We start from the raw sequence: 26,408 nt of genomic DNA, 5'->3' as shown, positions 1-26,408 counted from the left end.
TCCCTGCCTCACACACTTTTCCACCACTTGAGCAGCCCCCAATGCTTTATGCTCACAGGCACACACCCCCACTGGAGGCAGCTCAGTCCATGCATTGTGAACAGTTTGATGTTCAGTGTCTTGCTCAGAGACACTTCAACATGCAGACAGATGGGGGCTTGAACCTGCAAACCTTCTGATTGAGAGACGAGCCCCAGCCGCCCCGGCTTCTCTGCATGTCATAACATGGTGAAAAGCTCTTCTGACTCCAGTCACGCATGCTGGCTGCCATGGCAACAGAGAAGCCGTCCATCAGTAAATCCACTGCAGGAGGACGGCGTATCTGCTGATACTAGCAGTGACGGAATGAAGAGATCCTGTTCTGATGCTGCCAGCATGTGACAGTTGACCTTTAAACACCCAGCCGCCCAGAAGGCTCTGGATGGACGCTCAGTGTCCCAGCAGCCTGTCGGTCTCTCCATCTGTCTTCTTCTGTGGTCCAAACGATGTGGACATCCCTCACTGGGACGTCTGGGTGTGTTGCCTGATATGTGCTGTGTGGACGGCTGATTCTTCCCAGGAAAGTAAAGCTGTCCTTCCTCACTCAGGCGTCGGTCATCACAGCGGGCCACAGTTGATATAGCTACACACTCATCCTGGGGGCTCTGGCCATCGACTAGCATTTTACATTCCGCTTTTCCAGCGAGATGAAAACACACACGTCCAAACTCTCCGAGCCCTCCTCTGAAGACTTCACAGGGCGGCAGAATCCACAGGAGCCCAGAGACCTTTGTCTGATGCTGCTGCTCTGCTCTCTTCAAGCCCCGCTGACATTCACAATCTGCCCCTCAGATCTGAGCAACAAAGAGAATCCCACTGCATCTGGAAGATGTGCTCCGGCTCAGGAGCAGAAATCCCCCTCAGAGTAGTGCTGGGCTGGGTGGACTGCGAGAGGGAGCGCTGGGCGCCTGTGGAGGTTGAACCCGTGGCCTCACTGCTGGACGTGCGCTCACGTTAGCAGGTTAGCACGCTGTTTTGTGTGACGCTGTTCAAACCTCCATTCGCTCTCTTTTCTCCAGGTCACGGCTTCAAGTTCGGGCCCATCGTTGGAAAACTTCTGAGTGAGCTGGCTCTGGGAGAAGTGCCGTCCTACAACCTGTCACCTTTCAGCGTCGCACGTTTCCAGGGAAAGCTGCAGTCGGCCCTTTAGAGCCGCAGGTTTAGCCCCATTGGTTTGAACCACCTGATTCAGTTCGACGCTGCCTTCATTTGAACACTGAATCTCCAACACACCCTCACATCAGTCACTAAAATCATTTTTTATGGCACTCAATCTTTTAGTAAAGCATCAGCAACTTTTTAAACAACATTTGAAAATGTGCTTCATATATGTGTGTATAGAGATGTGAAATTTGACTGGGATATGTCTCTACTTCACTTTGTCTTTTCAGAGTGAAACTGACTTTCAGCACAAAACTAATGCTCTTAAAATCAGGAAACTTCAGATCTCATGTTCAGCTTATTGTGGATCAATCTTCTGATCACAGCCTAATGAAGCTACAGCGTCACGTCATCCCTGGAAAAGAAACACTGCTGCTGCATCCAGTGGGGCTGCAGTCCATGCATCTTCCATAAACTGTAGAAGGAAAAAGAAAACTTAAAATGTTAAGACAACAGGCTGCGTTTTTGAGTTTTCTCATCTTCTGCCCACTGCTGTTGACTTAACTAAATTTATAACAACAAGAGTTTTGGTTCACCTCATGAGGATAATCCTGGAGGCCCAACAGAGAAGTCGTGGCTTTAATGGCTGTTTCCGATGTCACTAGATGCAGATGACTCGTTAAACTAATGTACAATTATTCTCTCAACTCATGTATTTCTACATGGATCAAACATGGGTTTTCTTGAGTATTAATTTTTCCTCCAGAGTTGAAAATGTACCTATAGGAAAATGTTTGTTGTAACTGAAAAATGAAATGAATAAATAAGATTCCAGATGACATTTATTTTTGTTCTTATTTTGTTCAACAGCACCTCAAGTACATTTAATCATCTCATCCATTTAAAATATGTGTGTGACGTTTAACTCGGACATGACGGACCTCGAAAGGTTCTTTAATTTTACCCTCTGGGAGTAAAACTTCACTGAACTAACAGACCTTTTAAAATACCGTAGCGTTTTTACAAATTGTCAACAGCTTTTTGTACAATGAAATTTAAGAGTTGAAATGATCATATCAGAGGCAAAGGGATTAATTTAGTTTATTTACACGACTCGGCCTCAGCAGGCTGTGGAACACCAATGGAAGGCATGTCTGGTTTCCCTGTCGAAGGCCTCTTCATCCTCCACGAGAAGCCGGATGAAGTTCGGCTGTTCAGGAGCTCCGTCTGGCCGAACCTCCCGGCCGCAAGAACTGGGCTTCTCCATCCAACAAAGCCGCCCGCATGGCGGGTCACTCCTTCAACTCACCGCCGGTCAGTGTGGGCTTAACTCCACCCAGTAATCACCCGCACCACCGCCTCAACTCTAATCTTCATCATGAAGACCGGCTCAGATCGCACTGCCGTTTTCCCAGGATGTGAAGAAACTCTGAGCAGTTGGAGGGTGAATGCAGCCTGAAGGACCCTCTGCAGCGGCTCCAGACCGGGTCCAGAGACCGGGTCACTCCTGGACTCCAGAACAGCACCGGGCATACAACAGCAGCGTTTATTCACAGCCTGGAGGGTTTGAAGGCACTGAGAGGGATCAGGAAGGCAGACGAAGGAGAAGGTGCACGCTCCCGAGCCGACGGCGGCCCGGCCTGCTGAGGCGGCGGCGTTTTCCTTCAGAGCAGCCTCGGCGGGAGGACGGCGTTCACTTAGCGGTCCACACCGGCCCACCTCCCTCCAGGAGGGCCGGTCAGAGAACAACACTGTTTGACCCGAGGAGCGCACGGCATGAGGCTGCTGCCCACCAAGACAGTCTGGCTGCAGGCGCCTCGTGCACACGCCTCGTGCACACAGCCAGAGTTTCCACTGCAGCCTGCGGTGGAACCTCTTTAAAGCTGCTGTAGGCAGGATTTTGCTAGTCAGTGCTAATTTTTCTGTTTTCTTTGGATTAAATATTAGAGTATCCATTGATAATCCTTTAGGAGTGTGGCATAACTGCTCTACCGCGAGGGCGCAGCGTTTCATCTGTCTCTGTTCTGAGCTGAAAAGGAATCTCGACAGCTCCAGGTATGTTTGACCAATCAGAAGAGCCCATGAGGCTCTATCCTGATTGGTCGAGGGGCGGCGCTTCAAAGCTCTGCTTCTCGTGAACGCGCATGAGGAAGTCCAGGCCCGCATATTGACCTGCCTCGTCGGACATAACATCATCAAAACTCCACGGAGGACACCGTCTGTTTCTACTGGAATTATTAAAAAGGCTTTGACCCCAGGCCGCCGTGAAAAGGTCACAGGTGAGTCAACCCGCCGGCGCAGGCGGCCGTGACACTGCTGCCCCGCTCAGCACCCCGAGGTGGGCACGACTCCGGGTTTCAAATCGCCATCTTGGATGGGTCAAATCGCCATCTTGCGAAGGTAATCCTGCCTATGGCACCTTTAACTTGTTACCTCCACTCCACTCGTCCTGTCGTCCTGAGATTCATCACCTCAGACTCTTCATCCCGTGAGCTGCCATCATCATCATCCTCTCATTAAATCACTCTGATTCACAGTGAAAACATTCGTTGCTCTGAAGTCACAGAAACACGAGAAAGCGGCAGCAGGTTGGGTGTGGGGATGTGGAGCTGCAGACAGCAGTGAACCAGTCAGGCGGATCAATCACCTCCTTTATTTACAATATATTAAACTGTTCTGCAAAATTTATAACAAGTGGTCAATTCGCTCAACAGTGGAAACAAACAGAAGCTTTCTTCAGAGCCGGCGTGTGTCAGACACAGATTCCAAGGAAAATGCTGGGAGAAGCCAAACAGGTCAGAGGTTAAAGGTCAAAAACACTGGCATCTAGAATAATGCTTAGAGAATAGAAAAGCAGAAATTACAAAAATCCAAACCCCCAATTACACACACACTCACGCGCACACACACACACACAGATTTAGTCTGCTGATGTTCATGTGAATAAGTGACGAAAGCTCTGAGGTCGTCTTGCTCTTTCATATCTTCAGTTTTTTTTCTCCCAGAATGAATTCAAACTAAGATCTGAAGTGAGGCGAAGCTGCCGCCTTCAAAATAAAAGCAGAGCAGGTGGATTTGATTGCTGTGGTTTTCTTTGATGGATGACAGGAAAACAGGCATTTCTCCTCTAGAACCCGTCAAACAGCGACCGGGCCGTCCAGCCGTCCTTCAGCCTGACGCTCGGCTGTCACATGATTCCAGCTGCTTTATTTTACCAAGAGAAATTCATCTGGAGTCCAAAACATGCTGAACTTTCAAAATAAAGACAACAACAGATTGATAGGTTCTGCTGAATTTCCTATAGATTCTGCTTAAAGTGTCCAAAAACTGCAGCTCATGTTGACATTTCATTACAGCTTTAATTGTGCTGGAACATCTGGAACGGCGAGCGTTGGTGAGCCGAGACAGTTTATTGAGGACGGCGGTGTGCAGAGGAGCCGTCAGAACGTGCAGCTGAACATTCCCCCTGGAACGCCGTTTCAACTACATGCACAGGTTCCTCCTGAAGAGACGCCGATGAGAGCTGGTGCCAAGTGGAAGAAGACGTAAGACAGAGTGTTTGACAGAGGTAAAGGTCTGGGGGGGCGGGGGGGGGGGGGGGGGGGGGGGGGGGGGGGGGGGGGGGGGGGGGCATCAATCCATCAATCAGCAACAACACACACAACAAAAGGCTTTTTGGCAACACAATATAATGCAGTGTGCTAGTAAATGAAAGGTGGTGACTGGAGGTCTGGCTCCAGTCTGAGTCCAGCTCACGCTCCCTCTGGCACCGGATCAGGACCGGAATGAGGCCTGGGCCGAGCCGCCCTCGTCCTCCTCCTCTTCCTCATATCCATCAAAGTAGTAGCGTGTCCGTCCAGGCGGGCTGAAGGTGGACAACGAGCAGAAAGTCAGGAGTTATGTAAAGAACACTGAGACACTTCACAGGATGGAGAGCAGCTCTGAAACCACTTCCTGTCAACATTCCTGGAGAGAAAAACAGCTCCTGATGGGTGACGGAGCATCCTCCACAGACCGGCTCCACCACCGTCTGAAACCCTGACTAGAACCCATCGCTGCACGGACAGCGGATCTGGAGCCACTCAGCAAGCGCCTACTGGATCCAGCGTCTCCGTTACGACCGGCCCATCAGTGAAGACAAACCAGGCAGGTGAGGTTCACTCGACATGACAGTAAGAGCCGCTCCGCCCAGCAGAAGCTCCACAGGCTACGACACACACATCATGGCAGCGGTACACACACACGGCACGCCAGCGTCTCACAGTGTTAAAGCTGTGACCCGCTTTGAGCCCATCCAGACAGAACCGCCCAGACCAGCTCCACCGGTCCAGGTTCTGAGGCTCCCACCATCCTGACGGCTGAAACCGGCTGCTGGTCCCACATGCAGAAACACACTGTGACCAGGTCAGAGGTCAGGGGGTTAGGCCACTCCGTGCTGGACCCTGTCCCTGCTGCAGGTCAGAGGTCAGGGGGTTAGGCCACTCCGTGCTGGACCCTGTCCCTGCTGCAGGTCAGAGGTCAGGGGGTTAGGCCACTCCGTGCTGGACCCTGTCCCTGCTGCAGGTCAGAGGTCAGGGGGTTAGGCCACTCCGTGCTGGACCCTGTCCCTGCTGCAGGTCAGAGGTCAGGGGGTTAGGCCACTCCGTGCTGGACCTGGTACCTGCTGCCTCAGTCGCTGTCGGGCCGGTACAGGTACTTCATGACCAGGCTGTCCACCTTCTTCTTCCTCTTCTTCTGGTCCCTGCGGCTCAGGGGCCCCTGGTCCTCCGGGCTGGACGGCCTCGGGCCCGGGGCCTTCTTCACACTGCTGGAGCTCCGGTAGGAGATGGTGGAGGCGTCGGAGCTGGACTCCGAGTCCGAGGAGGAGGAGGAGGAGGAGGAGGACTGGGTCTTCTTCTTGGACTTCTTGTCTCTCTGGTGTCTCCTGGAGCTGCTCCGGCGGCTCCGTCTGTCCCCGGAGCTGTCGGACCGGGAGCCGCTCCTCTTCTTCTTCTTCTTCTTGCCCCGGCTCTTGCTGCAGCTGCTGGAGCTGCGGGACGGCCTCCGGCAGTCCGCCGTGGAGGCGGAGCGTCTCAGGCCGCTGGCGGGCCGAGCGCCGTCCCCGCTCCCCGGGACGCCGCTCTGGGACTGGTCGTCGTCCCCGTCGGTGTCCTCCAGGCTGCGGCGCTGGAACGTGATGGGCTTGAAGCTCAGCACCTCGCTGATGGCCTTCTCCAGGTCCGGGTCCAGGTAGTTGCGATGACTGACCGGTCTGATGTCCGCCGTCTCGGGGGGGTCGTCCAGAGCCGAGCGGGCCCGCGGGGGGGGCATGGACACGCTGCGGCCCGAGGACGAGTGAGGACTGTACGCCGACCTCTCGGTGAAGGCCACGCTGCGGCCGTCGTCCCCGTCCACGTCGAACTCGCTGAGACGGCAGCTGCGCGCCAGAGACATGTGGGACCCGGCCTGGCTGACGCTGCCGGGACTGCGTCCTCCAGACCTCCTGCTGAAGCAAGGGCTGCTGGGACTGCTGGCGTACTGAGAGCGCCCCCTGCTGTCCTCCGTGAAGCGCGAGGCGCTTCTACGCTGTCCCACGACGCTCTCTGGACTCAACCCCAGACGTGTGGACGCACGGCTGAGGGCCGGGAACGAGACGGTGGACTCTCTGTCCAGGTCGGTCCAGCGGCTGTCCGGGCCTCTCCTGGTCTCTGAGAAGACCTGGGACGCCACGGAGTCCCGGCCACCGCCGTCCTCCAGGACCTGAGACCTCCTCCTGGGGCCAGAGAAGCTCTGCTCCTTATCGGACGCTTTGGATGTGGCTCTGTGGAAGGACAGGACGTCCTCCGAGGCGGCGTCCTCCTTCAGGGCGGTGAGGACGGCGTCTCCTTTCCCCCCGGCAGAGCCGAGGCCGGACCGCTTCCTGTAGCTCAGCGAGCTCAGCACCGACACCGGCCGGCCCGGGTCTGCCTTCCAGTCCTGACCCCCCTTCACCTCTACACTGACACATCTACCGGGACAGGGGACAGGAGGGAGGGACGAAGACAAAGGAGAGGACGGAGGGACGGAGGGACGAAGACAATGGAGAGGACGGAGGGACGGAGGGACGAAGACAGAGGAGAGGACGGAGGGACGGAGGGACGAAGACAGAGGAGAGGACGGAGGGACGGAGGGACGAAGACAGAGGAGAGGACGGAGGGACGGAGGGACGAAGACAGAGGACAACACAGCAGGTCAGAAGCAGGTGAGTGAAAAGAGAGGGAGAGCGTGAAACTGAAAGAACATGGAGCTGCTGGGGGGTTCTGGGTGCTGCTGGGGGGGGTTCTAGGAGATGCTGAGAGGTTCTGGGGGTTCTGGGAGCTACTGGGGGTTCTGGGAGGTTCTAGGAGGTTCTGGGAGCTACTGGGGAGGTTCTGCGGGGTTCTAAGAGGTTCTGGGAGCTGCTGGGGGGTTCTGGGAGCTGCTGGGGAGTTCTGGGAGGTTCTAAGAGGTTCTGAGAGCTGCTGGGGGCTGCTGGGGGGTTCTGGTGGGTTCTGGGAGCTGCTGGGGGCTGCTGGGGGGTTCTGGGAGGTTCTAAGACGTTCTAGGAGCGTCCAGACGGTCCACCAGGAAGACCAGCCCCCTTCACACACCGACAGCCCAGACGTTTCCCACAAACACCAGACAGTCCACCTGAGGACAGATGTCCTGGCTGTCCTCGTCCACTGGGCCTGTCTGTCCCAACATGTTCCTGACAGAAGTTCATGTCGTCTCAGGAACAACACTGACTTTTAGAGCCAGGCTGTCCTGCTGCGTGGCTGAATGAATGAATGAATGAATGAATGAATGAACGTTTCTACCCCATCGACAGTCAGCCGGGACTAAGTGAAGGACCGGATGTTCCAGGACCATCGGTGGTTCAGGTCTGCTGCCTTCAGGACTCATTGTCCAGTCAGTGTTTCAGAACAGAAAATGATCACAGGGTTCTGAAAGTGTTTTTCTGGTTGGATCCTGTTCCGGTCCTTGCTGGACCGGCGGGACGTCTCGGTAGGACCCGTCCCACGGTTGTAATCATGATGCACTGTTTTTTGCAGAGCGCCTTCTTTCAGTCAACTCAAGGTCTCTTTACAATGACATCATTCATTCATTCATTCATTTCATCCATGTGGTCATCTGGCCCTCCAGCAGTGTCGGAATGAGTGAATGACTGGGTGTCTCTCCAGTCTTCTGGGACATGCTACTGAGAGACATCTAGAGACTGAAAGCCTGGACAGCCGGGCTGGCCCAGGTGAGGGCTGGACCTGGGACAGTGGACCAGCTGATCCGGCTCTGACGGCACAGGAGCCAGACTTCAGGGTGACAAGAAGACATGAGGACATTCGGGCCAGAGCAGGTTCTGTCTCAGAGTGTAACGGGAGTCCTCTGGACAACACGCCGTGGACGTCTCATACTGACCTGGAACTCTTCAGGCTGCCATCGTCTGACAGGTTCTTGGGGGAACCTTTGTTTTTGGACAACCAAGACTTCACCCCATCAATGCGGTCCTCCACCTCAGAGTCTGTGTCTGAGTCCCCCTGACTGAGGAGTCAGAGACAGAGGACAGACGTCAGGGACAGACAGACAGGCAGAACCAAAGAAACCACCAGAGTCAGGTCAGACATGTCCCATTCCGAGAGAACAGGACAAGGTCTGCAGGTCTGAGAGACAACACAGAGGACAGGACAGGATCTGAAAAGGCTCAGGCTGGTTAGTGTGACAGCAAACTGGTAACAGGTCTGGAGAGAAGAAGAACAGGTCCAACAACACAGGAAGCTTGGTTGATGTCCCCCCCCGACACGCACGCACACACGCACGCACGCACACACGCACGCACGCACACACACACACATGCACGCGGTCCTGCAGGATGCATGCCATTAGTAGGTGCTGTGATGCTGTGAGAGCTGCAGACTGATGAAGTGGAGACCTTTAGAGTCTCACAGGGTTCTGACTGTGGGGGGGCTCGTCCAGCCAAGGTAGAACATGCTAACTGGAGGTGCTGATGTGTGGAAACAGGAGTGTGTGAGCAGCCGGCTCCTCCTCTCAGTTAATCCTCACGCTTTCTGGAGCGGCCGGCGGCCGTGGACTAACACAGAGGGCTCGCCATCAACCTGACAGACGGAGTGCGCCGCGCTCACGAAGCGGCGCCGGAGCCGGGCGCTGCACAGCACTGTACGGCGCTGCACGGCGCTGCACGGACCTGCACGGCGCTGCACGGCGCTGCACGGACCTGCACAGCACTGTACGGCGCTGCACGGCGCTGCACAGCACTGCACGGCGCTGCACAGCACTGCACGGCGCTGCACGGCGCTGCACAGCACTGCACGGCACTGCAGGGCGCTGCAGTGCTGTGCAGCGCCGTGCAGTGCTGTGCAGTGCGCTGCACGCCGCTGTGCTGCACTGCACCGTGCTGCTGCATGGACGCGGCGCACGGTGCTGCATGGACGGTGCTGTTGCACGGCGCTGTGAAGTGAAGCTGAATAGTCCTGCAGAGACGTCCGCCTGTGGCTCCACGCCTCAGCATCTGCTCCACCAAGCTGCTGGCTCACTGAGGAGCAGGAGACAAGTCTTGTGCCACCGTCCAGGGCACAGCGAGGCGGTGGGGCAGGGGGTTTTGTGGACTACAGCGCGTTGAGGGGGGGACGACGACATGGGTGTGTGTGTGTGTGTGTGTGTGTGTGTGGGGGTGGTGGTTTCTAGAAGACCTGTGAGGATCCAGCATGCAGCAGGAGACCCCTCACGGTGACTCTGTTTATTTTGAGTTGTTCTGAACAGATTGAAACTCCTGAAACAATAAATAACAACTTAATGAAACATCCAATCACCCAGACGAAAAACCAGGAATTCTAAAAAGCTAGCTGCGCCTGTCCTCAGCTTCATGGCACTGTCTGGTAAATCACTGCGTTCCAGCCTTGAGGAATTATGCTGCATGTCTCCAGACTGTTGGAGTAACACACACTGATTTAGTGTGTAGATCTGACCGTCACACACACCGCTGGAGCTACTTCAGTCCTCAGTCTGCTGGGATGCAGGTGTTCTGCTGCCAGCAACCAGCTGGAGTGAAGGTCCAGAGGAGACGTCCTCATGTCCTCCCAGCCGCCGCACACTGACTGTCCAGAAATGGACCCACTGGGCAGCGCTGCACTCCCGCTGGCAACCCCAGAGTATGCACGCACACACACACACACACACACACACACACACACACACACACACACACACACACACACACACACACACACACACACACACACACACACACACACACACACACACACACACACACACACACGCACGCACCAGCTGGGGAGACTGAGTGTGTGTGACGTCCTGCAGCAGCTGGTCCGGATGAGCCGGATCCGCCTTCTCTCACTTCCTGGTATGAAACCTGACACCGAAAGCAGCGTGCACGTCCCCCACAGTGCACGTACTGGCACAGATGCAGCCAGGTCTTCAGGAGACAGCGGAGGTCCTCCAGTCCCAGACTGGGCTCCAATATGTCCCTGTTCAAACGCAGACCGGATGGATCTGGTTTTCTGCTCAGATGACAGGATGCACGGGGAGGAGCTGCTCCAGGCTAAAGCCTCAAACTCAGACAGCATCACCACTGAAACCACCAAACCGACGGCAGGGTGAGACCAGGGAGACCAGGGAGACCAGGGAGACCAGGGAGACCAGGGAGACCAGGGAGACCAGCGACAAGTCTGATCCAATACAGAGGACCTCGGTGGGGGGGGGGGTTAACCAGGACACATCGTCCAAGCTGTCCTCCGGAGTCGCCTGGCTCCCCTGATGGCTCTCTGGTTCTTCTCAGAACCAGGAGGTTCCTCTCTGGACCCCGGTGGCTCTTGAGGCTCCCTGCAGCGGCCCTGTCCAGCTCTCAGCACAGTGTGTGTTGCGTGCACACACACCTTCATAAACACACCTCTCTCCTGAACACCCAGTCACAGCAGTAACCTGCTCTAAACATTCGCCTGTCTTCATTCATAACGGATGCAGACCTTATAGCTCTGAGTCCAACAGGATGAAGGTCTGAGAGGAGACCACACTGGACCCGGTCCTGGATCAGCCTCGTTCAGCTGACTTCACACTGATTTCCCTCTGAACGGTACAGGTCAAGGTACCGAGAGATCTGGATCTGTGTGGAGCTTCTCAGAGTGTCTGTGAGCGGTCTGTGTGGGTTCTGGGTGGGTTCTGGGTGGGTTCTGGGTGGGTTCTGTGGGTTCTGGGTGGGTTCTGGGTGGGTTCTGTGGGTTCTGTGCTGTAGCGGGTTTCTTCTGGGATACTGCCATCATTCTGAGTAGAAGACACTGGACGTGGCTTTATGCAGGGTTCAGAGGAGGGGGGGACGGTCTCCTGGACCTGACAGGAGGAGGGGACGGTCTCCTGGACCTGACAGGAGGAGGGGACGGTCTCCTGGACCTGACAGGAGGAGGGGACGGTCTCCTGGACCTGACAGGAGGAGGGGACGGTCTCCTGGACCTGACAGGAGGAGGGGACGGTCTCCTGGACCTGACAGTGAGACACTAGAGCAGTGTTTCCCAACCCTGGTCCTCGGGGAACACTATCCTGCATGTTTTGGAAGTTTCCCTCCTCCAACACACCTGATCCAAATGATCAGGCTTGTGATCAGACTTCTGCAGAGCTTGATGACGAGCTGGTCCCTTGAATCAGGTGTGTTAGAAGAGGGAAACATCCAAAACATGTAGGATAGTGTTCCCCGAGGACCAGGGTTGGGAAACCCTGCACTAGAGGTGAGGTGGAAACAGAGTGTGTGCTGGCCGTCTCAGTGGACTGATGGTTAATGTGCAGCTGCAGCCGTGCTGGCGGGGCGGGGGACGCGGGGGACAGTGTGGACAGTGAACAGGACGGCTCCTGCTGTCTTCATGCAGCTCACAGCTTCAGTGCATGCAGAGCGGGTGGAGGGGACGCAGCATCCTGAGCCTCCACACGTCCAGGAGACCCAGCCGCCACGGGCTGGCTGCTCGCCGACAGCCGGCGTTCTCGTCCAATCACCAGCCGGCGTTCTCGTCCAATCACCAGCCGGCGTTCTCGTCCAATCACCAGCCGGCGTTCACGTACAGTCACGGTGCAGTTCAGAGGCCAGGCTGTCATGTTCTCTCCGTGTTCTCAGGCTCAGAGATGCTGCATCGCTTCCAACGCAAACACACAACTCAGGAGATCGAGTTCCTCACGTTCCGCTCTTTCGTTTCTGATATTTTGTCACCATGTCTTGCAAACTGGTGGTGAAGATGAAGATGGAGAGATGAAGACGGAGTGAACAGAGAGAAAAGAACAGAAAATCAACAGAAACAAGTGGAAATGGCACACGGGACACGAGTGGTGCTGAGACGACGTGACGAGCGCTTCAGCCTGTTTCCACATCCTGCGCAGCCTGACGAAGACCAGCCGCCTCTCTGAGGGAGACAGGACCACATCCTGCTGGACTCGTCTCAGCTGACCTTCACCCTCAGAGGCTGCTGGGAGACGGTTCAACCCGCAGCATGGCGCAGGAAGTGGAGCTTCACATTAAAGCTGCAGCGGCTCTCAGAGTCCCACTGTGTCTCTGGTCCAGCATGTGGACCATCTGCAGTCAGAACAAGGTCAGCTCTGCAGGTTTAGTCTGATCCAATGAAAGACACCCTGACAATCCCTGCAGTCTGTCTGTCGCTCATTTCTCTCTTTCTATCACCTGAATCATAACAGAAAGTGTCCTCTGAGTCTGGTTCTACAGGGTTCTGCTCCGAAAATGTTGGTTTAAGTTACTTTTCTTTAAACCAGCAGCGCTTGTTCATCTTGAAGAAGGGTTTAGGTTCGAATTCCAGTCAAACTGTAAGAAGCTCCACTGTGGAAATATTGATTTCATATCGAGAATTGTTCACACCCTTCTCAATAATCCATAGAAAAGTCTTTATTGGCTTTGGATCAACCAACGCTTTTTTAGCTGAGCAGCTTTCTTCATGTCTTTCTGTCTTTTGGGAGACACCTGCGTCAGTCCTGGTCCAGAAAGACGTCCCTTTCTGGAAGAATCACACTGACCTCAAGTCAAAGTGTGCCTGTATGTGATCGACTGCAAACAGAACCACAGCTTAATGGAATGTCTCCCAGTGTCACAGGACTCCAGAGTGACTGTGGGAGTCTGTGTCCTCTGCAGAGGACGGCTCTGAGACGCTGCAGCTCAGCTCCTACCTGTTGATCAGGTCTTCGTTGTCGTCGCTCTCCATCTCGTCCTCGATGGCCGCCTGCAGGTCTCCGATCCTCTTGAAGGCCAGCTTGAGGTCGGCCTGCAGGCTCTGGTTAGCAGCTTCCAAGCTCTCAATGTCCATTTCCTGGTGAGAGACGCAGTCAGTGGACGCCTGAGGCAGCGGACGGTAGGGCATTAATGACTTCAGCTTTTTTTCAAGTCGACTTAGCTGTCAAAAAATTCGAGGTCGAGTTGACAAGTCGTGATGACGTCATCACATTGACGAGGGGGGGGCGGGGCAACACGGACACACAGCTGTCCAGCAAGGAGCAACTTGCATTAAAGTTCACTGCAACGCAGCCATGTAGATTTTAACCCGAACAAAACAAAGGCTCACACTGTGAGTTTTCTTTTACATTTAAAGCAGCAGCAGCCAAGATGCACGGCGTGCGTGTCTGCATCATGTTTTGAAAAAGAAGAGCGCGTTGTCTTAATGGAATAAATACCTACATAATCAAAAACCAATGGCTGCCAAAATTATAATTCAATATTGGTCTTGCTTGCATGGTTCACAGAACATTGGTTAGACAACTGCTTTAACGTGAAATAAATGGAAATTATACTTCAGAACAGTAAATAGGCACCAATCAGAAACCAACTTCAGCACACAACTTGTCTCAATTAAATAAATAACGTAATGAAAACCCAATGGTTGTCGGAATTATAATTCAATACTGGTCTGGCTTGCATGGTTCACAGAACATTACTTAGAAAACAGTTTTCAAAGAGAAATAAATGGAAATTAAATACTTCAGAACCGCAAATAGGCATCAATGAGAAACCAACTTCAGCTTGCAATAAAAATAAAGAAAATAGAACTCACCAGCCTCTAAAGATAAAGGGTAAAAAATAATCCTTATTGTTGTAATATCCTTAGATCACAATCAGTTTAGTAATCCTGCTCTGGGTCACCGTCCCTACATTCTTGGGCTGCTGCATGTTTTCCTGGAGAAAGATGAGCGCATCCACATGCTGGATGGAGACTTGCGCTCTGTCGGGTGATCAGGTGAGAGAAAGAATAACCTACGACTTTTCGACTCGTCCAAATTTACGTCGACTTGTGCAACGGAAGTGGACTTGTCGATGTTTCTGTTAATGCCCTAGTGGACGGTCTGAGGCAGCGGACGCCTGAGGCGGCCTCACTCACCAGCTCGTGCTTCTTGCGGCTGGCCTCGGCCTCCTTCTTGGCCAGCTCTGCCAGCTCCTCCTTGACGTCTCGGATCTGCCGCTGCAGACGCTTGTTCTGCTCCTTCTCTCGGTTCTCGCAGCTGCTGCGCTGGTCTCGCTCCTCCGTCAGCTTCTCCACGTTCTCTTTGAGGCGAGCCACCAGGCTCTGAGGGAGAACAGCCACAGACAGGGCAGTGAGACCCCCAGCACCACGGGACCGGAGGCCGGATCCAGGACGGACCCGCAGAACTGGCTGAACCCCGGGCTGTCAGAGGGCAGCAGGGACCGGAGGCCGGACAAGCCTGTTAAACCCAGAACAGAAACAAACCCTGACCCCTGAACCCTGCCTGGGAGCCAAGGAGCTGCCGGGCCTCCGGCTGGGCTGGAAGCTCGCAGGTTTTGAAGTGAGTCCTGTGCGGAGAGGGAAGTGAGCGGGACCGGGCCGGGGACCACGTGTTGGTGGTCAGGTTACCAGGCGGCTGAGAATCCGCTCAGACCGGTGAGTCACTTCCTGCATGAGCCACAGCCCGGCCTGCTCCACACTGCGGTGTGTGTGTGGTGTGTGTGTGGTGTGTGTCTGTTGACTGACGGAGCACCGCCACCTCCAGAGTTCAGGCGATATGAAGCGCCGCCCTGCAGCTGTCTGTGAGACGGTGGAAAAAGCGCGGCTGCTGCTGATTCTAACTCCGCCCATCAGCGCAGTGCTGCTGAGCGGCGGCGGCACTGCAGACGGTCTTCACTCCGTCTTCACTGAGGGACATGAAGACAGAGATGGACGCACATTTCAAGATAAGTGACAACCACATGAGACTGTCTCGTTTGGTGGCCCTGACCTGACCTCTGCTGTGACCTCTGCAGTGACCTCTGCTGTGACCTCTGCTGTGACCTTGGCAGTGACCTCTGCTGTGACCTCTGCAGTGACCTTGGCAGTGACCTCTGCAGTGACCTTGGCAGTGACCTCTGCAGTGACCTCTGCTGTGACCTCTGCGGTGACCTCTGCAGTGACCTCTGCAGTGACCTCTGCAGTGACCTCTGCTGTGACCTCTGCAGTGACCTCTGCAGTGACCTCTGCTGTGACCTCTGGCTCTCACCTCCAGCCGTTTGACCTGTGTCTTCTCGAACTCCAGCTTGGTCTCCAGCTCGCGGCTCCGGGCCTCCTGCCGGCCCACCAGAGACTTCTCCACCATGGACTGCTCCTGGAAGTCCAGCTGGCTCTGCAGGGCTTGAAGCTGACACACACACACACACACACACACACACACACACACTGAGCAGCAGCCTCGTCGTTGGGAGCATCTTCTCGCTCCACTGCTCCTCCTCAGAGACAGACCAGCTTTATGCTGCTGAGTTCTTCTCACTCAGTGATTTATGATCAGCTTGAGGTTCCAGTTCTTTAAATGCCAGTAAATACTGAAACTAAGACTTTTTACAAAACTGTCTCAGTTTCTGTTTACATGTTCACAGATCAGAAAGTTCTGTCTCCATGAAGAACGACTGAAGTGGTCATCCTAACCAGAACGTTCTCCCATTCAGTCACTGGATCAATCCCACAATGCTTTGAGACAGTAGCTGGAGCAGGAGGCACTGAGGGTTCAGCAGATTCTCCTCAGTCCTCCAGTCCAGAACCAGAACTCTGGCTCTGACGGGCCGGATCAGGTCACGGTCTGAAAACAGACCTGTTGACAGGAAGGCGATGAACTGCTTCACATCATTAGTTTTCGCTGCAGAGGAGAAAGAGCTCTCTGAGGGAGAGCAGCAGTTCTGGAAGAACCAGAGACCAGGACCCGGAGCGTCCAGGGGACCAGTACCTTCTCCTGGACGTCCTGCTTCTCTCGGAGGGCGTCCTCCAGCTGGGCCTGCAGGTCACTGATCTGGGCCAGGTTCTGCGCCGACTGAAGCAGCAGAAAAACACAGCGTGTCAGAGGAGGAACCTGGGAACGCCTACCCAGCTCACGCAGCATGTGAGAGTGAGCGGAGTGAGCTGGAGTGAGCTGGAGTGAGCTGGAGTGAGCTGCAGTGAGCTGGAGTGAGCTGGAGTGAGCAGGAGTGAGCTGCAGTGAGTGAGGGGCGGAGCAAACCTGGGCCACGGCGGCCTTGTGCTTCTTCATCAGCTCGTTGAGGTCCTCCTGGTCCTCCTCCATCCTGGACTGCAGGTCGTTCTTCTCTCTCTGCAGACGGCTCAGCTGCTCCTCCAGCTGAGGGACGGACAGAGACCCCGGCGAGTCAGACGCACAGGGAGAACATGGAAACAGCTGGAGCTGGCGGCTTTGTGGGTGTGTTCAGCACTTCCTCACTGCGGGGGTTTGTGGAGTCGTGTGTGATTTCAGTGTGTAGCGGTTATTCCAGACCAGGCGTCAGCAGACGTCCTGCTCTCAGGACCTGGTCTCAGGTCCTGCGCTCAGACTGCTGCCGTGATCAGAGTGCCCACTAGGGGTCACTCAAGGTCACTCTTAAAAGCAATAAATTAAAAGAGCAGCGTCAACATCATCTGAGTGTGTGTGTGTGTGTGTGTGTGTGTGTGTGTGTGTGTGTGTGTGTGTACTGGAGTTATCATACTTGTGTCATGGTAAACAGAAGCAGGGCGGCTGTTCCATGAGGACAAATCTGACAAAAGAAAAGACTAAAGACTCCTTCACGGAGGACGATCAGCAACACTCTCACAAAAGAACCAACCAGAAACAGCACACTCTCATTTATTCCTGATAAACTACCCCCTGCTGAGAGAAAGCAAGGTGTCTCAGTCACTACAAATATTCCCATGGAATGTGGGACAGACTCATGTCCACATCACCCTGGCCCCGTTAAAGCCACGGCTGGCCTCTCTGAGCTGAAACAAGCCAGCAGCTCCGGCTCCTCCTCCCGTGGAAAACATGGTGATGGACGCTTGAGAACAGCTGTCATTCAACACCTTAACACCAGGCTGCCAGAGCAATCGCAGCACAATGACAGGCGCAGCTCCTCGGTTTACTCCGCTCAGATTGCATTCTGTGGAACAATAACTGCAGAAAAACACGCAGGACAATTTTCTCAGAACACTGCAATTACAGCAGGAGAGTGGTGGACGCAGCCTGCCTGAGAGCAATGTCTGCATGATTACATCTCTCAGACTGAAGAGCGCGACACAGCCAGGGCCGCCAAAAACTAATCTGTTTCTGAAATGACCGTCTCCGTCAGCAGTCCAGGTCCACAGCCAGCATGTGGCGCTAAGGCCGCCGGAAAGGCCCGTCTGGAGGCTGCTGGAGCAGTCGTGTTATGAAGGGGCACCGTCTAAAGCGGTGAAGTGGTAACACACATGAAAAGGTCTGGACAATTAGCAGGGCTGGACCAACACCTCACCACCACTTCAACCAGACAGAAGTGTTTACATGGTGTTTAATCAGATCAGGCTTTATCTGATTGCAGCCACAGTCAAAGCTCTGAGGGACGGACATTCCATCAAGGGCGCTTTCACACCTACTAGTCCTAGAGTGGTTCGGTTCAGACATAAATTATTCATAAACGTTGCAGCTGTCAACTAGTTCGGTTCATTCACACCACTTGTTTTTGCAGATGAACTCTCCACTATGACCCTCCTGCCCCTTGGTGGCGCTGTTCACACAATAGTGTGTTTTGGGTGACGGAAGTGAACCCTGATTGGCCAGCATGTGTGACGTGATGCGCCGCGCGGCTCGCTACGGAAGCCTCCGCCGACCAAAAAGCCTTCTCCACAACAGAGCGGACAGGACCGAGGCCGGTCAGCGTTCACACCAGCAGCGGACCGCACCGAGACCGCACCGGGACCGCACCGAGACCACACCCAGACCGCACCCAGACCGCACCGAGACCGCACCCAGACCACACCGGGACCGCACCGAGACCGCACCCAGACCGCACCCAGACCGCACCCAGACCGCCTCCTCCAGGAGGTCTCGGTACGGTTCTTTGTCCCGGACCAAAACTAGTCCGCTTTCACACCAGCGCATACGAGCCGACCCTGCAGGAGTTGGGGACTCTCGTCCGCTTCAAGCGGACCACATGCTGTAGGTGTGAAAGCAGCCAAAACTCTTTCTGATTAAAAGCCTTGTGGCGAGTGACTGTGGGACTGAGCTTTGTCCCTCTCTGTGGACTCAGCAGGACTTCCTGTGGACAGCAGCAGTGTGTATTCAACCAGAAAAAGATTTATCAGACAGCTGAAATATTGATTTATACACACAGACTTCTATTGAGGACGAAGGTCTTCACATTCCCACCTGGATCAAACAGCAGATACAAGCTGATGATGATGATAATGATGATGGACAATAAAAACTCAAATATTTGACCTCTAATCCTAAAATACTTCACTGAGATGTGTAAAACTGATTGTTTTCATGGTTTTTGTTTTCTTGCAGTCTCACATCGTCCTGGATCAGAGCATGGTGTCTGCAGTTTGTGGTGAGGCGATGCAGGAGGGAATGCGATCATCCTTCCTCAGTGAAGACCTGCGTTCTCATCTCCAGTGAAGCTGTGTGAATAAATCAATACTTGAGCAGAATAAGTCTGATGAATCCTTGTCGGGTTGAGAGAGGAAGGCCTGCTGACTGCACAGAGGGGCGAGCCCAGAGGACTGCCAAGCAGGTTCCAGTTCAGCGTCTGGATCCAGGCCGACTAGAAGGCTGAACAACACCTGTCAATAAACCCTTCAGGCCTGACCGGTACTCTCCACACTGCTAGCCCCTTCATACTGAAGAACTGGACCAGCTGAGATCTGCAGATCGCCGCGGCGGTGGACTGGAGCGCTTGATGGCACGGGGCGCTTCGTCAACGGTCCGAGATCAACCTGTAACGTAAGGCAAGAGTCCCAAACATGCAGCATCTGTACGCGTTCATTCTGAATCCATACCATACGGCCCGCAGCTGCAGTCGTGGATGAATGCTTGTCAAGTGTGATCCGGCATGCGGCGGACTGATCTCGGACTGTTCACGCGCATTACCCAGAATGCCAAAGTCCACAAAAACAACTTCGACATGTTCAATATTTTGAACAGCTGTTTCGGACGGTGTGGGACAGCAGTGCATTGATTCCACGTTATTTTGCGACACATTTCGTACAGTGACGTACTGCCGATTTGCTAGTACGTCAATTTGAGGGGGGGGCTCTGTGTGGGGGCCTCTCAGAGGCAGTGCAGCACCGAAACTCCACCACAAAATTATCCACTTCACCCTGAAACATGACAAAACAAGTCCCAGCGCCACGGTTCCGTGCAGCAGAACATGGAGAACCTGAAGCATCCTGACACCAATCCTCTGACTGGCTGTGAATCGACTGTCTCCGTCAGCTGATGGGCCTCAGGCTCGTTCTGCTCAGTGGAAAGTCGTGTAAAGAATGCATTACCACTGTGCTGCAAAGGGCAGCAGGACCATGAACAGAGGCAGGAAGGATCAGCTACAGGAGGAATTATTATTACCATCATGACTTTGTGTGTTTATGCAAGGGAGGATTCTGCTCGAGACAATCTGGGCCTGCAGCCAGCACCCGGTCTGTAGAGGGCCACACCATGCAGCCAGCGCCCGGTCTGTAGAGGGCCACACCGTGCAGCCAGGACCCGGTCTGTAGAGGGCCACCTGTGCAGCCAGCACCCGGTCTGTAGAGGGCCACCTGTGCAGCCAGCACCCGGTCTGTAGAGGGCCACCTGTGCAGCCAGCACCCGGTCTGTAGAGGGCCACACCATGCAGCCAGCGCCCGGTCTGCAGAGGGCCACACCATGCAGCCAGCGCCCGGTCTGCAGAGGGCCACACCATGCAGCCAGCACCCGGTCTGTAGAGGGCCACCTGTGCAGCCAGCACCCGGTCTGCAGAGGGCCACACCATGCAGCCAGCACCCGGTCTACACCCGGTCTGTAGAGGGCCACACCGTGCAGCCAGCACCCGGTCTACACCCGGTCTGTAGAGGGCCACACCATGCAGCCAGCACCCGGTCTGCAGAGGGCCACACCATGCAGCCAGCACCCGGTCTACACCCGGTCTGCAGAGGGCCACACCATGCAGCCAGCGCCCGGTCTGCAGAGGGCCACACCATGCACGCCAAATAATTCCTCGGTCTCAGATCAACTGGATAATCAGATTCATTGCACGTCTTGTGCCGCAGGGAAGAACTGTCAATTCAATTAATAAACGGAACGACAGCTTTATCAACACCTGCTACCTCCGGCCGGCCCATTCCGGTTTTCATTTGGAAAAACATAAAGGGGATATGAACTGATTTCCATTTTCCGTTTTGAAGGAGATGGATTATTCTCATCACTCTCATAATTCTGAGTAAAGGAGACGGCCACATCAACATCATCACTCGCAGAGCTCGTACTGCAATGTGCTTAATAATCCGGGGGCGGGGCAGGGTTCTGAACGTATCCCGAAGATAAACCAAGACCACCGAGATGACCAGACATCTCCTTTACCTGTTGAAAGCAACTAGGTTATTGATTAGCTCGCCATGGCTTCTTCCTGTTAGAAACTGGAAATAAGGGGGCGGGGCTTAGCCAAACCTTGGCACTGGTCTCATCCTCAGTGAGCCTTCCCTCCAAAGCTAACAAACTACAGAACTTAAAACCGATGCCATCGTCCCTAATGGAGGACGAGGAGGAAGACGTCAAAGAAACTGAGCACGACAGAAGAGGAAGAAGAGAGGACAGAGAAGACATCAGCGGTGCTCATGCTAAGTTCAGCTAGCAAGCGAAGGGACAGAGGCTGTGGGGATTTATTGGGTACTTCGTTCTTTGGGGATACTTCCTACTTCGTGTTGCTCGTCGTTTTCTGACTACACAGCTAATACTGTGTGCCTGTGTGTAAAAGAAACACCAGTATTTATGGTGATTCGCGAGTGAAAAACGTTTTAGCTGAAAATTCAGATAACAATCCGTCTCAGTTTGTGATAACTTTGTGTTAAACTGAAGCTGAATTCAGAGAAGCACAGCGTCCAAATGTTGGCTGTGTAATTAATGTTGACTGTATCAGTCATCGATCAGACACCGACACAAAACAAACGAAAAAAATGAAAAACAAAATCGTATAGACAAGACATCGAGCAAAGCAGTGAATGTAGAAGAATTTCAAAGAAGCCAAAAAAAGACAGAAACCATAATTCAAACAAACGTTTAAAAATTCCTTCCCTGGGCCCGACCAGTCAGCTTAATAAGAAATCCTCCAATAAACTAACTCCAGTGAAAAGGAGAGTGTTTCCAGTCAAAGGAAGGCTTTTTGTGAAGAGTGAGGAGCTGAAAGCAAACTCGCAAACTCAGTCCCATCATCCTCTTCCTCCTCGACTCCTCACAGAACACTAACCTTTCTGAAATATGAGCCCAGGTTTTTTCAGTCAGGGTGGGGGTGCCCTGTGCTACAGAACAGTCAGCTCCATCAATACCAGGGTGGGGGAGCCCTGTGCTAGTTTTACACCACAGGACTCGACTTGACTCAGTCTCTGTGGTCTTCCATTTCAATAGAGCTCCACCTTGGTGTGGATGGTTCTGTTGGTTCTCTCGCTCGGTCTCGCTCCCTCTGAATCGGCTCGTCGGCCACCAGAAGAAATATCTGGACAGCCCGTTGCTCCATGAGGCTGATTTCTGTGAACCATCTCTGATCCTGATGGATCTGGCGGGGTGACGGGGTTTTGAACATGGCGGGTTGACTATTCTGAACAACTGACCAATCTGCCGACGTCACACTTTCAGTTCAACTCCGCTGCTTTGGAACTGCAGCCGAGTCACGAATTGAAAATAACAGCTATCTGGAAAAGCCCACAAACTGATCAACAGACCGCGAGCAGATCACTAACTGATCACGGAGTGATTCCTAACGGATCACAACAGTCCAGCTTGTGTGTGGTTCTCAGGAGACAACTCACCGCCTGCTTGGTTTTGGAGATGTCCTCCATCTGGACGTGCAGGTCTTCAATCTCCACCTCCATGGACTTCCGCGCCTTCACGGCAGCAGCACAGGTGAACTCCGACTCCTCCAGCTGCATCAGACAGGTGACAGGCCGTCAGCTCACGGCTCACACTCATGCATTCATATCAAGAGCCTGCTCAGGAATAATCACCCTGAATCCGTCTTCATGTTCTGCATGTGGACCTCTAATTGTCTTGTGGGCTGTTAGACTAATGGCTACCTGGATTAGGTCTCTCCTGATGCTCTTGTGTAATTTGATACCTGGATCCTCAGTTTGCACGTCCCAGATCACTACCAGCTGTGTCCTACTACCGTAGCTTGCTCTCTGTCCTATCTTATGCAGGTGCAGTAGCGGTCGTCATGTCTTTGCTCTCTCTTCATCTTGTCACTGTTTCTGTTTATTTGCCGTTTCCTTGTGGGGAACGTCATTTGTCGCTTGACAGTCATGGACCGTCAGCTTTGGGCTGTCAAATGGAGCAGAGCTGTTCTGTGTAGTGCTGTCTCTGGTCTGAAGCTAGTTTTTATAAGCACTTAGTTGAGGGGGGTTTGCATCTCAGATGTATGCAAACCTGCAACCCTTGACAAAAAATTTGGAGTGCCACTTGTGTGATGAAACTTTTTTCGCTTCTTTGTTAAAAAACAAAAAACAAAACAAAAAACAAAAAAAAAGCTAAGTTTATTGAAATGCAGTGAATATTTTATGGGATTACAAAACTTAATGTTCTATTTTATTTGTTCTTAAATAGGCAGAATGGCTCCAACATTGCAGCTATATGGGTTTGAACTCAAACAAGAGACTTGGAAACGGTTACAGGGCTGTGGTGATGAAGGACTGATGAAGGACTGTGGTGATGAAGGACTGATGAAGGACTGTGGTGATGAAGGGCTGTGGTGATGAAGAGCTGTGGTGATGAAGAGCTGTGGTGATGAAGGACTGATAGGCTGTACCTGGTTCTTGAGCTGGGCGATCTCCCTCTTGCTGGGTGCGTTGTTCTTGATGTGGTCCAACATGATCTGGGCGTCGGCCAGCAGAGCTTTGGTTCTCTTCAGGTCCTTCTTCAAGCGCTTCTCGGTCTCCAGGTCTCCTCCTCTCACCTGCACACAGGCCTGGTCATCTATCCGGTCTATACTCTACAGGACTCTGACCCCGACCCACAGCCGGCCGGACACATCTGACCTCCACACAGTGGACCTCGTAAGGCTCTGTGAGAAATGTGCTCAATCACACAGGAGGGATGCACATGGTTAACCGTTTAACCGTTAACCGATAACAGGAACTTTGACCTAGTAATACTATTGTTTTTTTTGTTTTTTTAAGCTGCAGCTGGAGCGGAGCTCTCCACAGAGCCGTGCGTCTTCCTGCACACTGGCATTATATTCCAGATATCAATGACGGCGCTGCAGACGACTCCTTCAGTCACTGATTAATTCCAGGTGCCTTCATGTTGTACAGTCGGGGAGGGTGTGTGTCTTTGTGCACATTGACGCATGTGGCACAAAACCGACGTTACATTGAATATTATGTTTTATCTCCAGACGCAGCGGGTCGTCCAGATTCACAGTGAAATGGTTCAGTGTGAAGCCGCAGCATCCAGATCAACATTACGCTTCATCAGAACTGTTTGCAAATCGGATTTCAGAAGCTAAAACTTTATTTTGGAAATTAATCAGAACACACAAAGAAAGCCGCAGGGCGCTCACTCTCGACATGATTTAAAAGGCAACAGGAGATGATTGAAGCCTACAGTGCTGTTAGTTATAACCAAATCTTGTATTTCAGATGAGAATTTGCTGTCATTATAAATCTGCAGTGAAGCACCGGACAGCGCCGAGTCAGTGACTCACTCGGAGCGCACATTTCCGTGTCGGAATAGCGGTATTTCGGAATGGTGATCTGTCTAAATGGTGGTACGTCGCAATGTCGGAGTGGCAGCATGGAACCACTCAACAGGGCGTTTAAAGGCTCGTCCTGCTTCCAATGTCCGCGACTGCTTTGGAGCCTCCGCTCCACCGACGCCAGGCGCTTTCTCCCGTGCTGCATTCTGGGCTCAGCTGAGCGTTCCATGCAGGCCACTGATCCACACATCCTCGAGAAGCTTTTCCGGCACTACAGACTGTTTATCTGCTCCTGTATTACAGATTATTTAAGGAAAATGAAGCACATAGTTTGTCAGTACGTTATCATTCGGTATTAAAGTTCATTTAGCTTTTTTTCCTGTTTCTGAGTGGTGGGGCGGCGCCCGAGCGATTAGTTACTTTCACTTCTGTCGGCAGACCTTCTCCTCCCTCCAGAAAGAGTCTGTTCTCTCCGTCCATGAGTTTTTCACTCTTTGGGTGTGTTTGAGTGGAGCCATCAGGCTGGAGCTCTGTCTACCGTCACTTTTACCGTTATGTTTAGTTTGCTGTGGCGCTCACAAAAACCGGCGCGACCTGCACGCAATGCAGTCATAAATTCTGGCTGCTGCGCGGACGTCCTCGGATCGGTCTGCGCGGACCCTCGTGGACAGGAATTTATGAAGATTTTTACGTCACGCGGACCAATGCGAAACGCACACCCACGCGGGCCTTAAATCTTATCGGTTAATGGTTATCAACCAGTTAAAGGCCATCGGTTATCGGTCATAAAAAATATTTAAAATGTGCATCCCTATTACACACAGATCCGAAGAACAAAACAAGAGCAACAGGACAGATTCAGAGCAAATGTGAAGACCGAAGAAAGTACAGCACAGAAAACTGCACATAAACATAATACTGCTGATCAACAATAATTTGTAGATTTATCGTCCGGCAAATTTTGTTAATGTGACAGGCGTCAACACGATCAAAACAGAGACAGTCATAAGCAAAACAAAGGTTTATAGGGACTGCATGTTTCAGATCATTGGATCAGTAGATCAGTCAGTAGATCATTAACTCAGTCAGCAGGTTGTGAAGCAGCAGCAGCAGGTCTGCAGGCGGAGGAAGCCTCACCTGGTCCTGAGCTGACACCAGTTTGGACTCCAGCTCCCTCTTCTCCTTCAGAACCTTCTGCTTCTCATCATACTCCTCCTCCAGCTGGACCTCCATTTGTTTCAGCTGCACACACACACACACACAGGTTACACCACATGACAGTTGGCTATGCGGCTGCAGTGTTGACCGGTTCAGCCTCCAGCTGGAGTCTGCTGTCCTCTCCGCTGTGCTGCTAACGCCTCTGAAATGTCTCGCTTGTCTTGGGAAAGCAGCTGGAAGCAGTTAATTAAATCTCAGAGGTTGTTATCTCCTCGGAGCATGAATGCTAACAGTGTGCAGCCGGAGGCTGAAGCTGCTGACGGCTCCTGGGAGCAGGCCTATCAGCTGCTGGAAGGACATCTCTGACCTCTTCAGACCAAAAACAACACAAACCTCATTACCGTCTGTCCTCAGCCCGTTCAACACACACCAGACTGAGGGACTTCACCAGCTTAGTCTCAACTAAGTAATGCATGGCTGATATCCACAGGCATGCACATTTCATCTCTTCATGCTGAGACTGATGTTCTGAACGCAGAGATCATAAATCCACCTCTGTGTGGAGATAAACGCCCTCTGACAGACTCTGGACCACAACCTGGAGCCACATGTGTGAATCAGAGATGAACTCATGTCAGGATTTCTGAATGGTTCCAGTGGTACAGGACGCCCAGCTCGGCACTGAGCAACAGTCCATGAGAGATCACTGCACACAGAAACCTCAAAAAAATCAGCATCTTAAATATTCCAGGCCTTTCCATGCAGCTTCCTGTCTCTTCTGTGGAGGAATGACTGTGTGGCTGAAAGAAGAACTGGAGAGACTAACCACGGTCCACCTCAGTCCACAAACACACAATCCTCAAGAAAGAATCACATGGAAACTGGTATACTAGGGCCGGCGTGTGTGTGTGTGTGTGTGTGTGTGTGTGTGTGTGTGTGTGTGTGTGTGTGTGTGTGTGTGTGTGTG

At 53.1% G+C, this 26,408-nt stretch overlaps 2 protein-coding genes across 12 annotated transcripts in view; one reads left to right on the top strand and one right to left on the bottom strand.

The window, feature by feature from the left end:
* The window catches only part of pipox (pipecolic acid oxidase), a 49,810-nt gene extending 47,837 nt beyond the window's left edge, over positions 1-1,973 (top strand). For both annotated transcript variants that reach the window (XM_030108534.1, XM_030108533.1), the window contains one exon: positions 1,059-1,973. In XM_030108534.1, the coding sequence (XP_029964394.1) occupies positions 1,059-1,100 (42 nt within the window). In that variant the 3' untranslated portion in view covers positions 1,101-1,973. The remainder of the gene's footprint in view (positions 1-1,058) is intronic.
* Positions 1,974-4,768: 2,795 nt separating this feature from the next.
* The window catches only part of myo18ab (myosin XVIIIA b), a 100,202-nt gene continuing 78,562 nt past the window's right edge, over positions 4,769-26,408 (bottom strand). For 5 of the 10 annotated variants that reach the window (XM_030108051.1, XM_030108054.1, XM_030108056.1 and 2 more), the window contains 11 exons: positions 25,421-25,525; positions 23,396-23,542; positions 22,404-22,517; positions 16,624-16,740; positions 16,354-16,437; positions 15,637-15,774; positions 14,526-14,711; positions 13,324-13,463; positions 12,330-12,374; positions 8,551-8,673; positions 4,769-5,005 (listed from right to left, as the gene is read on the bottom strand). In XM_030108051.1, the coding sequence (XP_029963911.1) occupies positions 4,915-5,005; positions 8,551-8,673; positions 12,330-12,374; positions 13,324-13,463; positions 14,526-14,711; positions 15,637-15,774; positions 16,354-16,437; positions 16,624-16,740; positions 22,404-22,517; positions 23,396-23,542; positions 25,421-25,525 (1,290 nt within the window). In that variant the 3' untranslated portion in view covers positions 4,769-4,914. Of the gene's footprint in view, positions 5,006-6,565; positions 6,723-8,550; positions 8,674-12,329; positions 12,375-13,323; positions 13,464-14,525; positions 14,712-15,636; positions 15,775-16,353; positions 16,438-16,623; positions 16,741-22,403; positions 22,518-23,395; positions 23,543-25,415; positions 25,526-26,408 lie in introns of those variants that run through there. The other 5 variants (XM_030108055.1, XM_030108061.1, XM_030108052.1 and 2 more) reach the window with 4 other exon arrangements.

Source organism: Salarias fasciatus, chromosome 14, assembly GCF_902148845.1.
Source record: "Salarias fasciatus chromosome 14, fSalaFa1.1, whole genome shotgun sequence".
Classification (NCBI taxonomy): Eukaryota; Metazoa; Chordata; class Actinopteri; order Blenniiformes; family Blenniidae; genus Salarias; species Salarias fasciatus.
The sequence above is the reverse complement of the archived record's forward strand: the minus strand, read 5'-3'. Positions and strand labels throughout refer to the sequence as shown.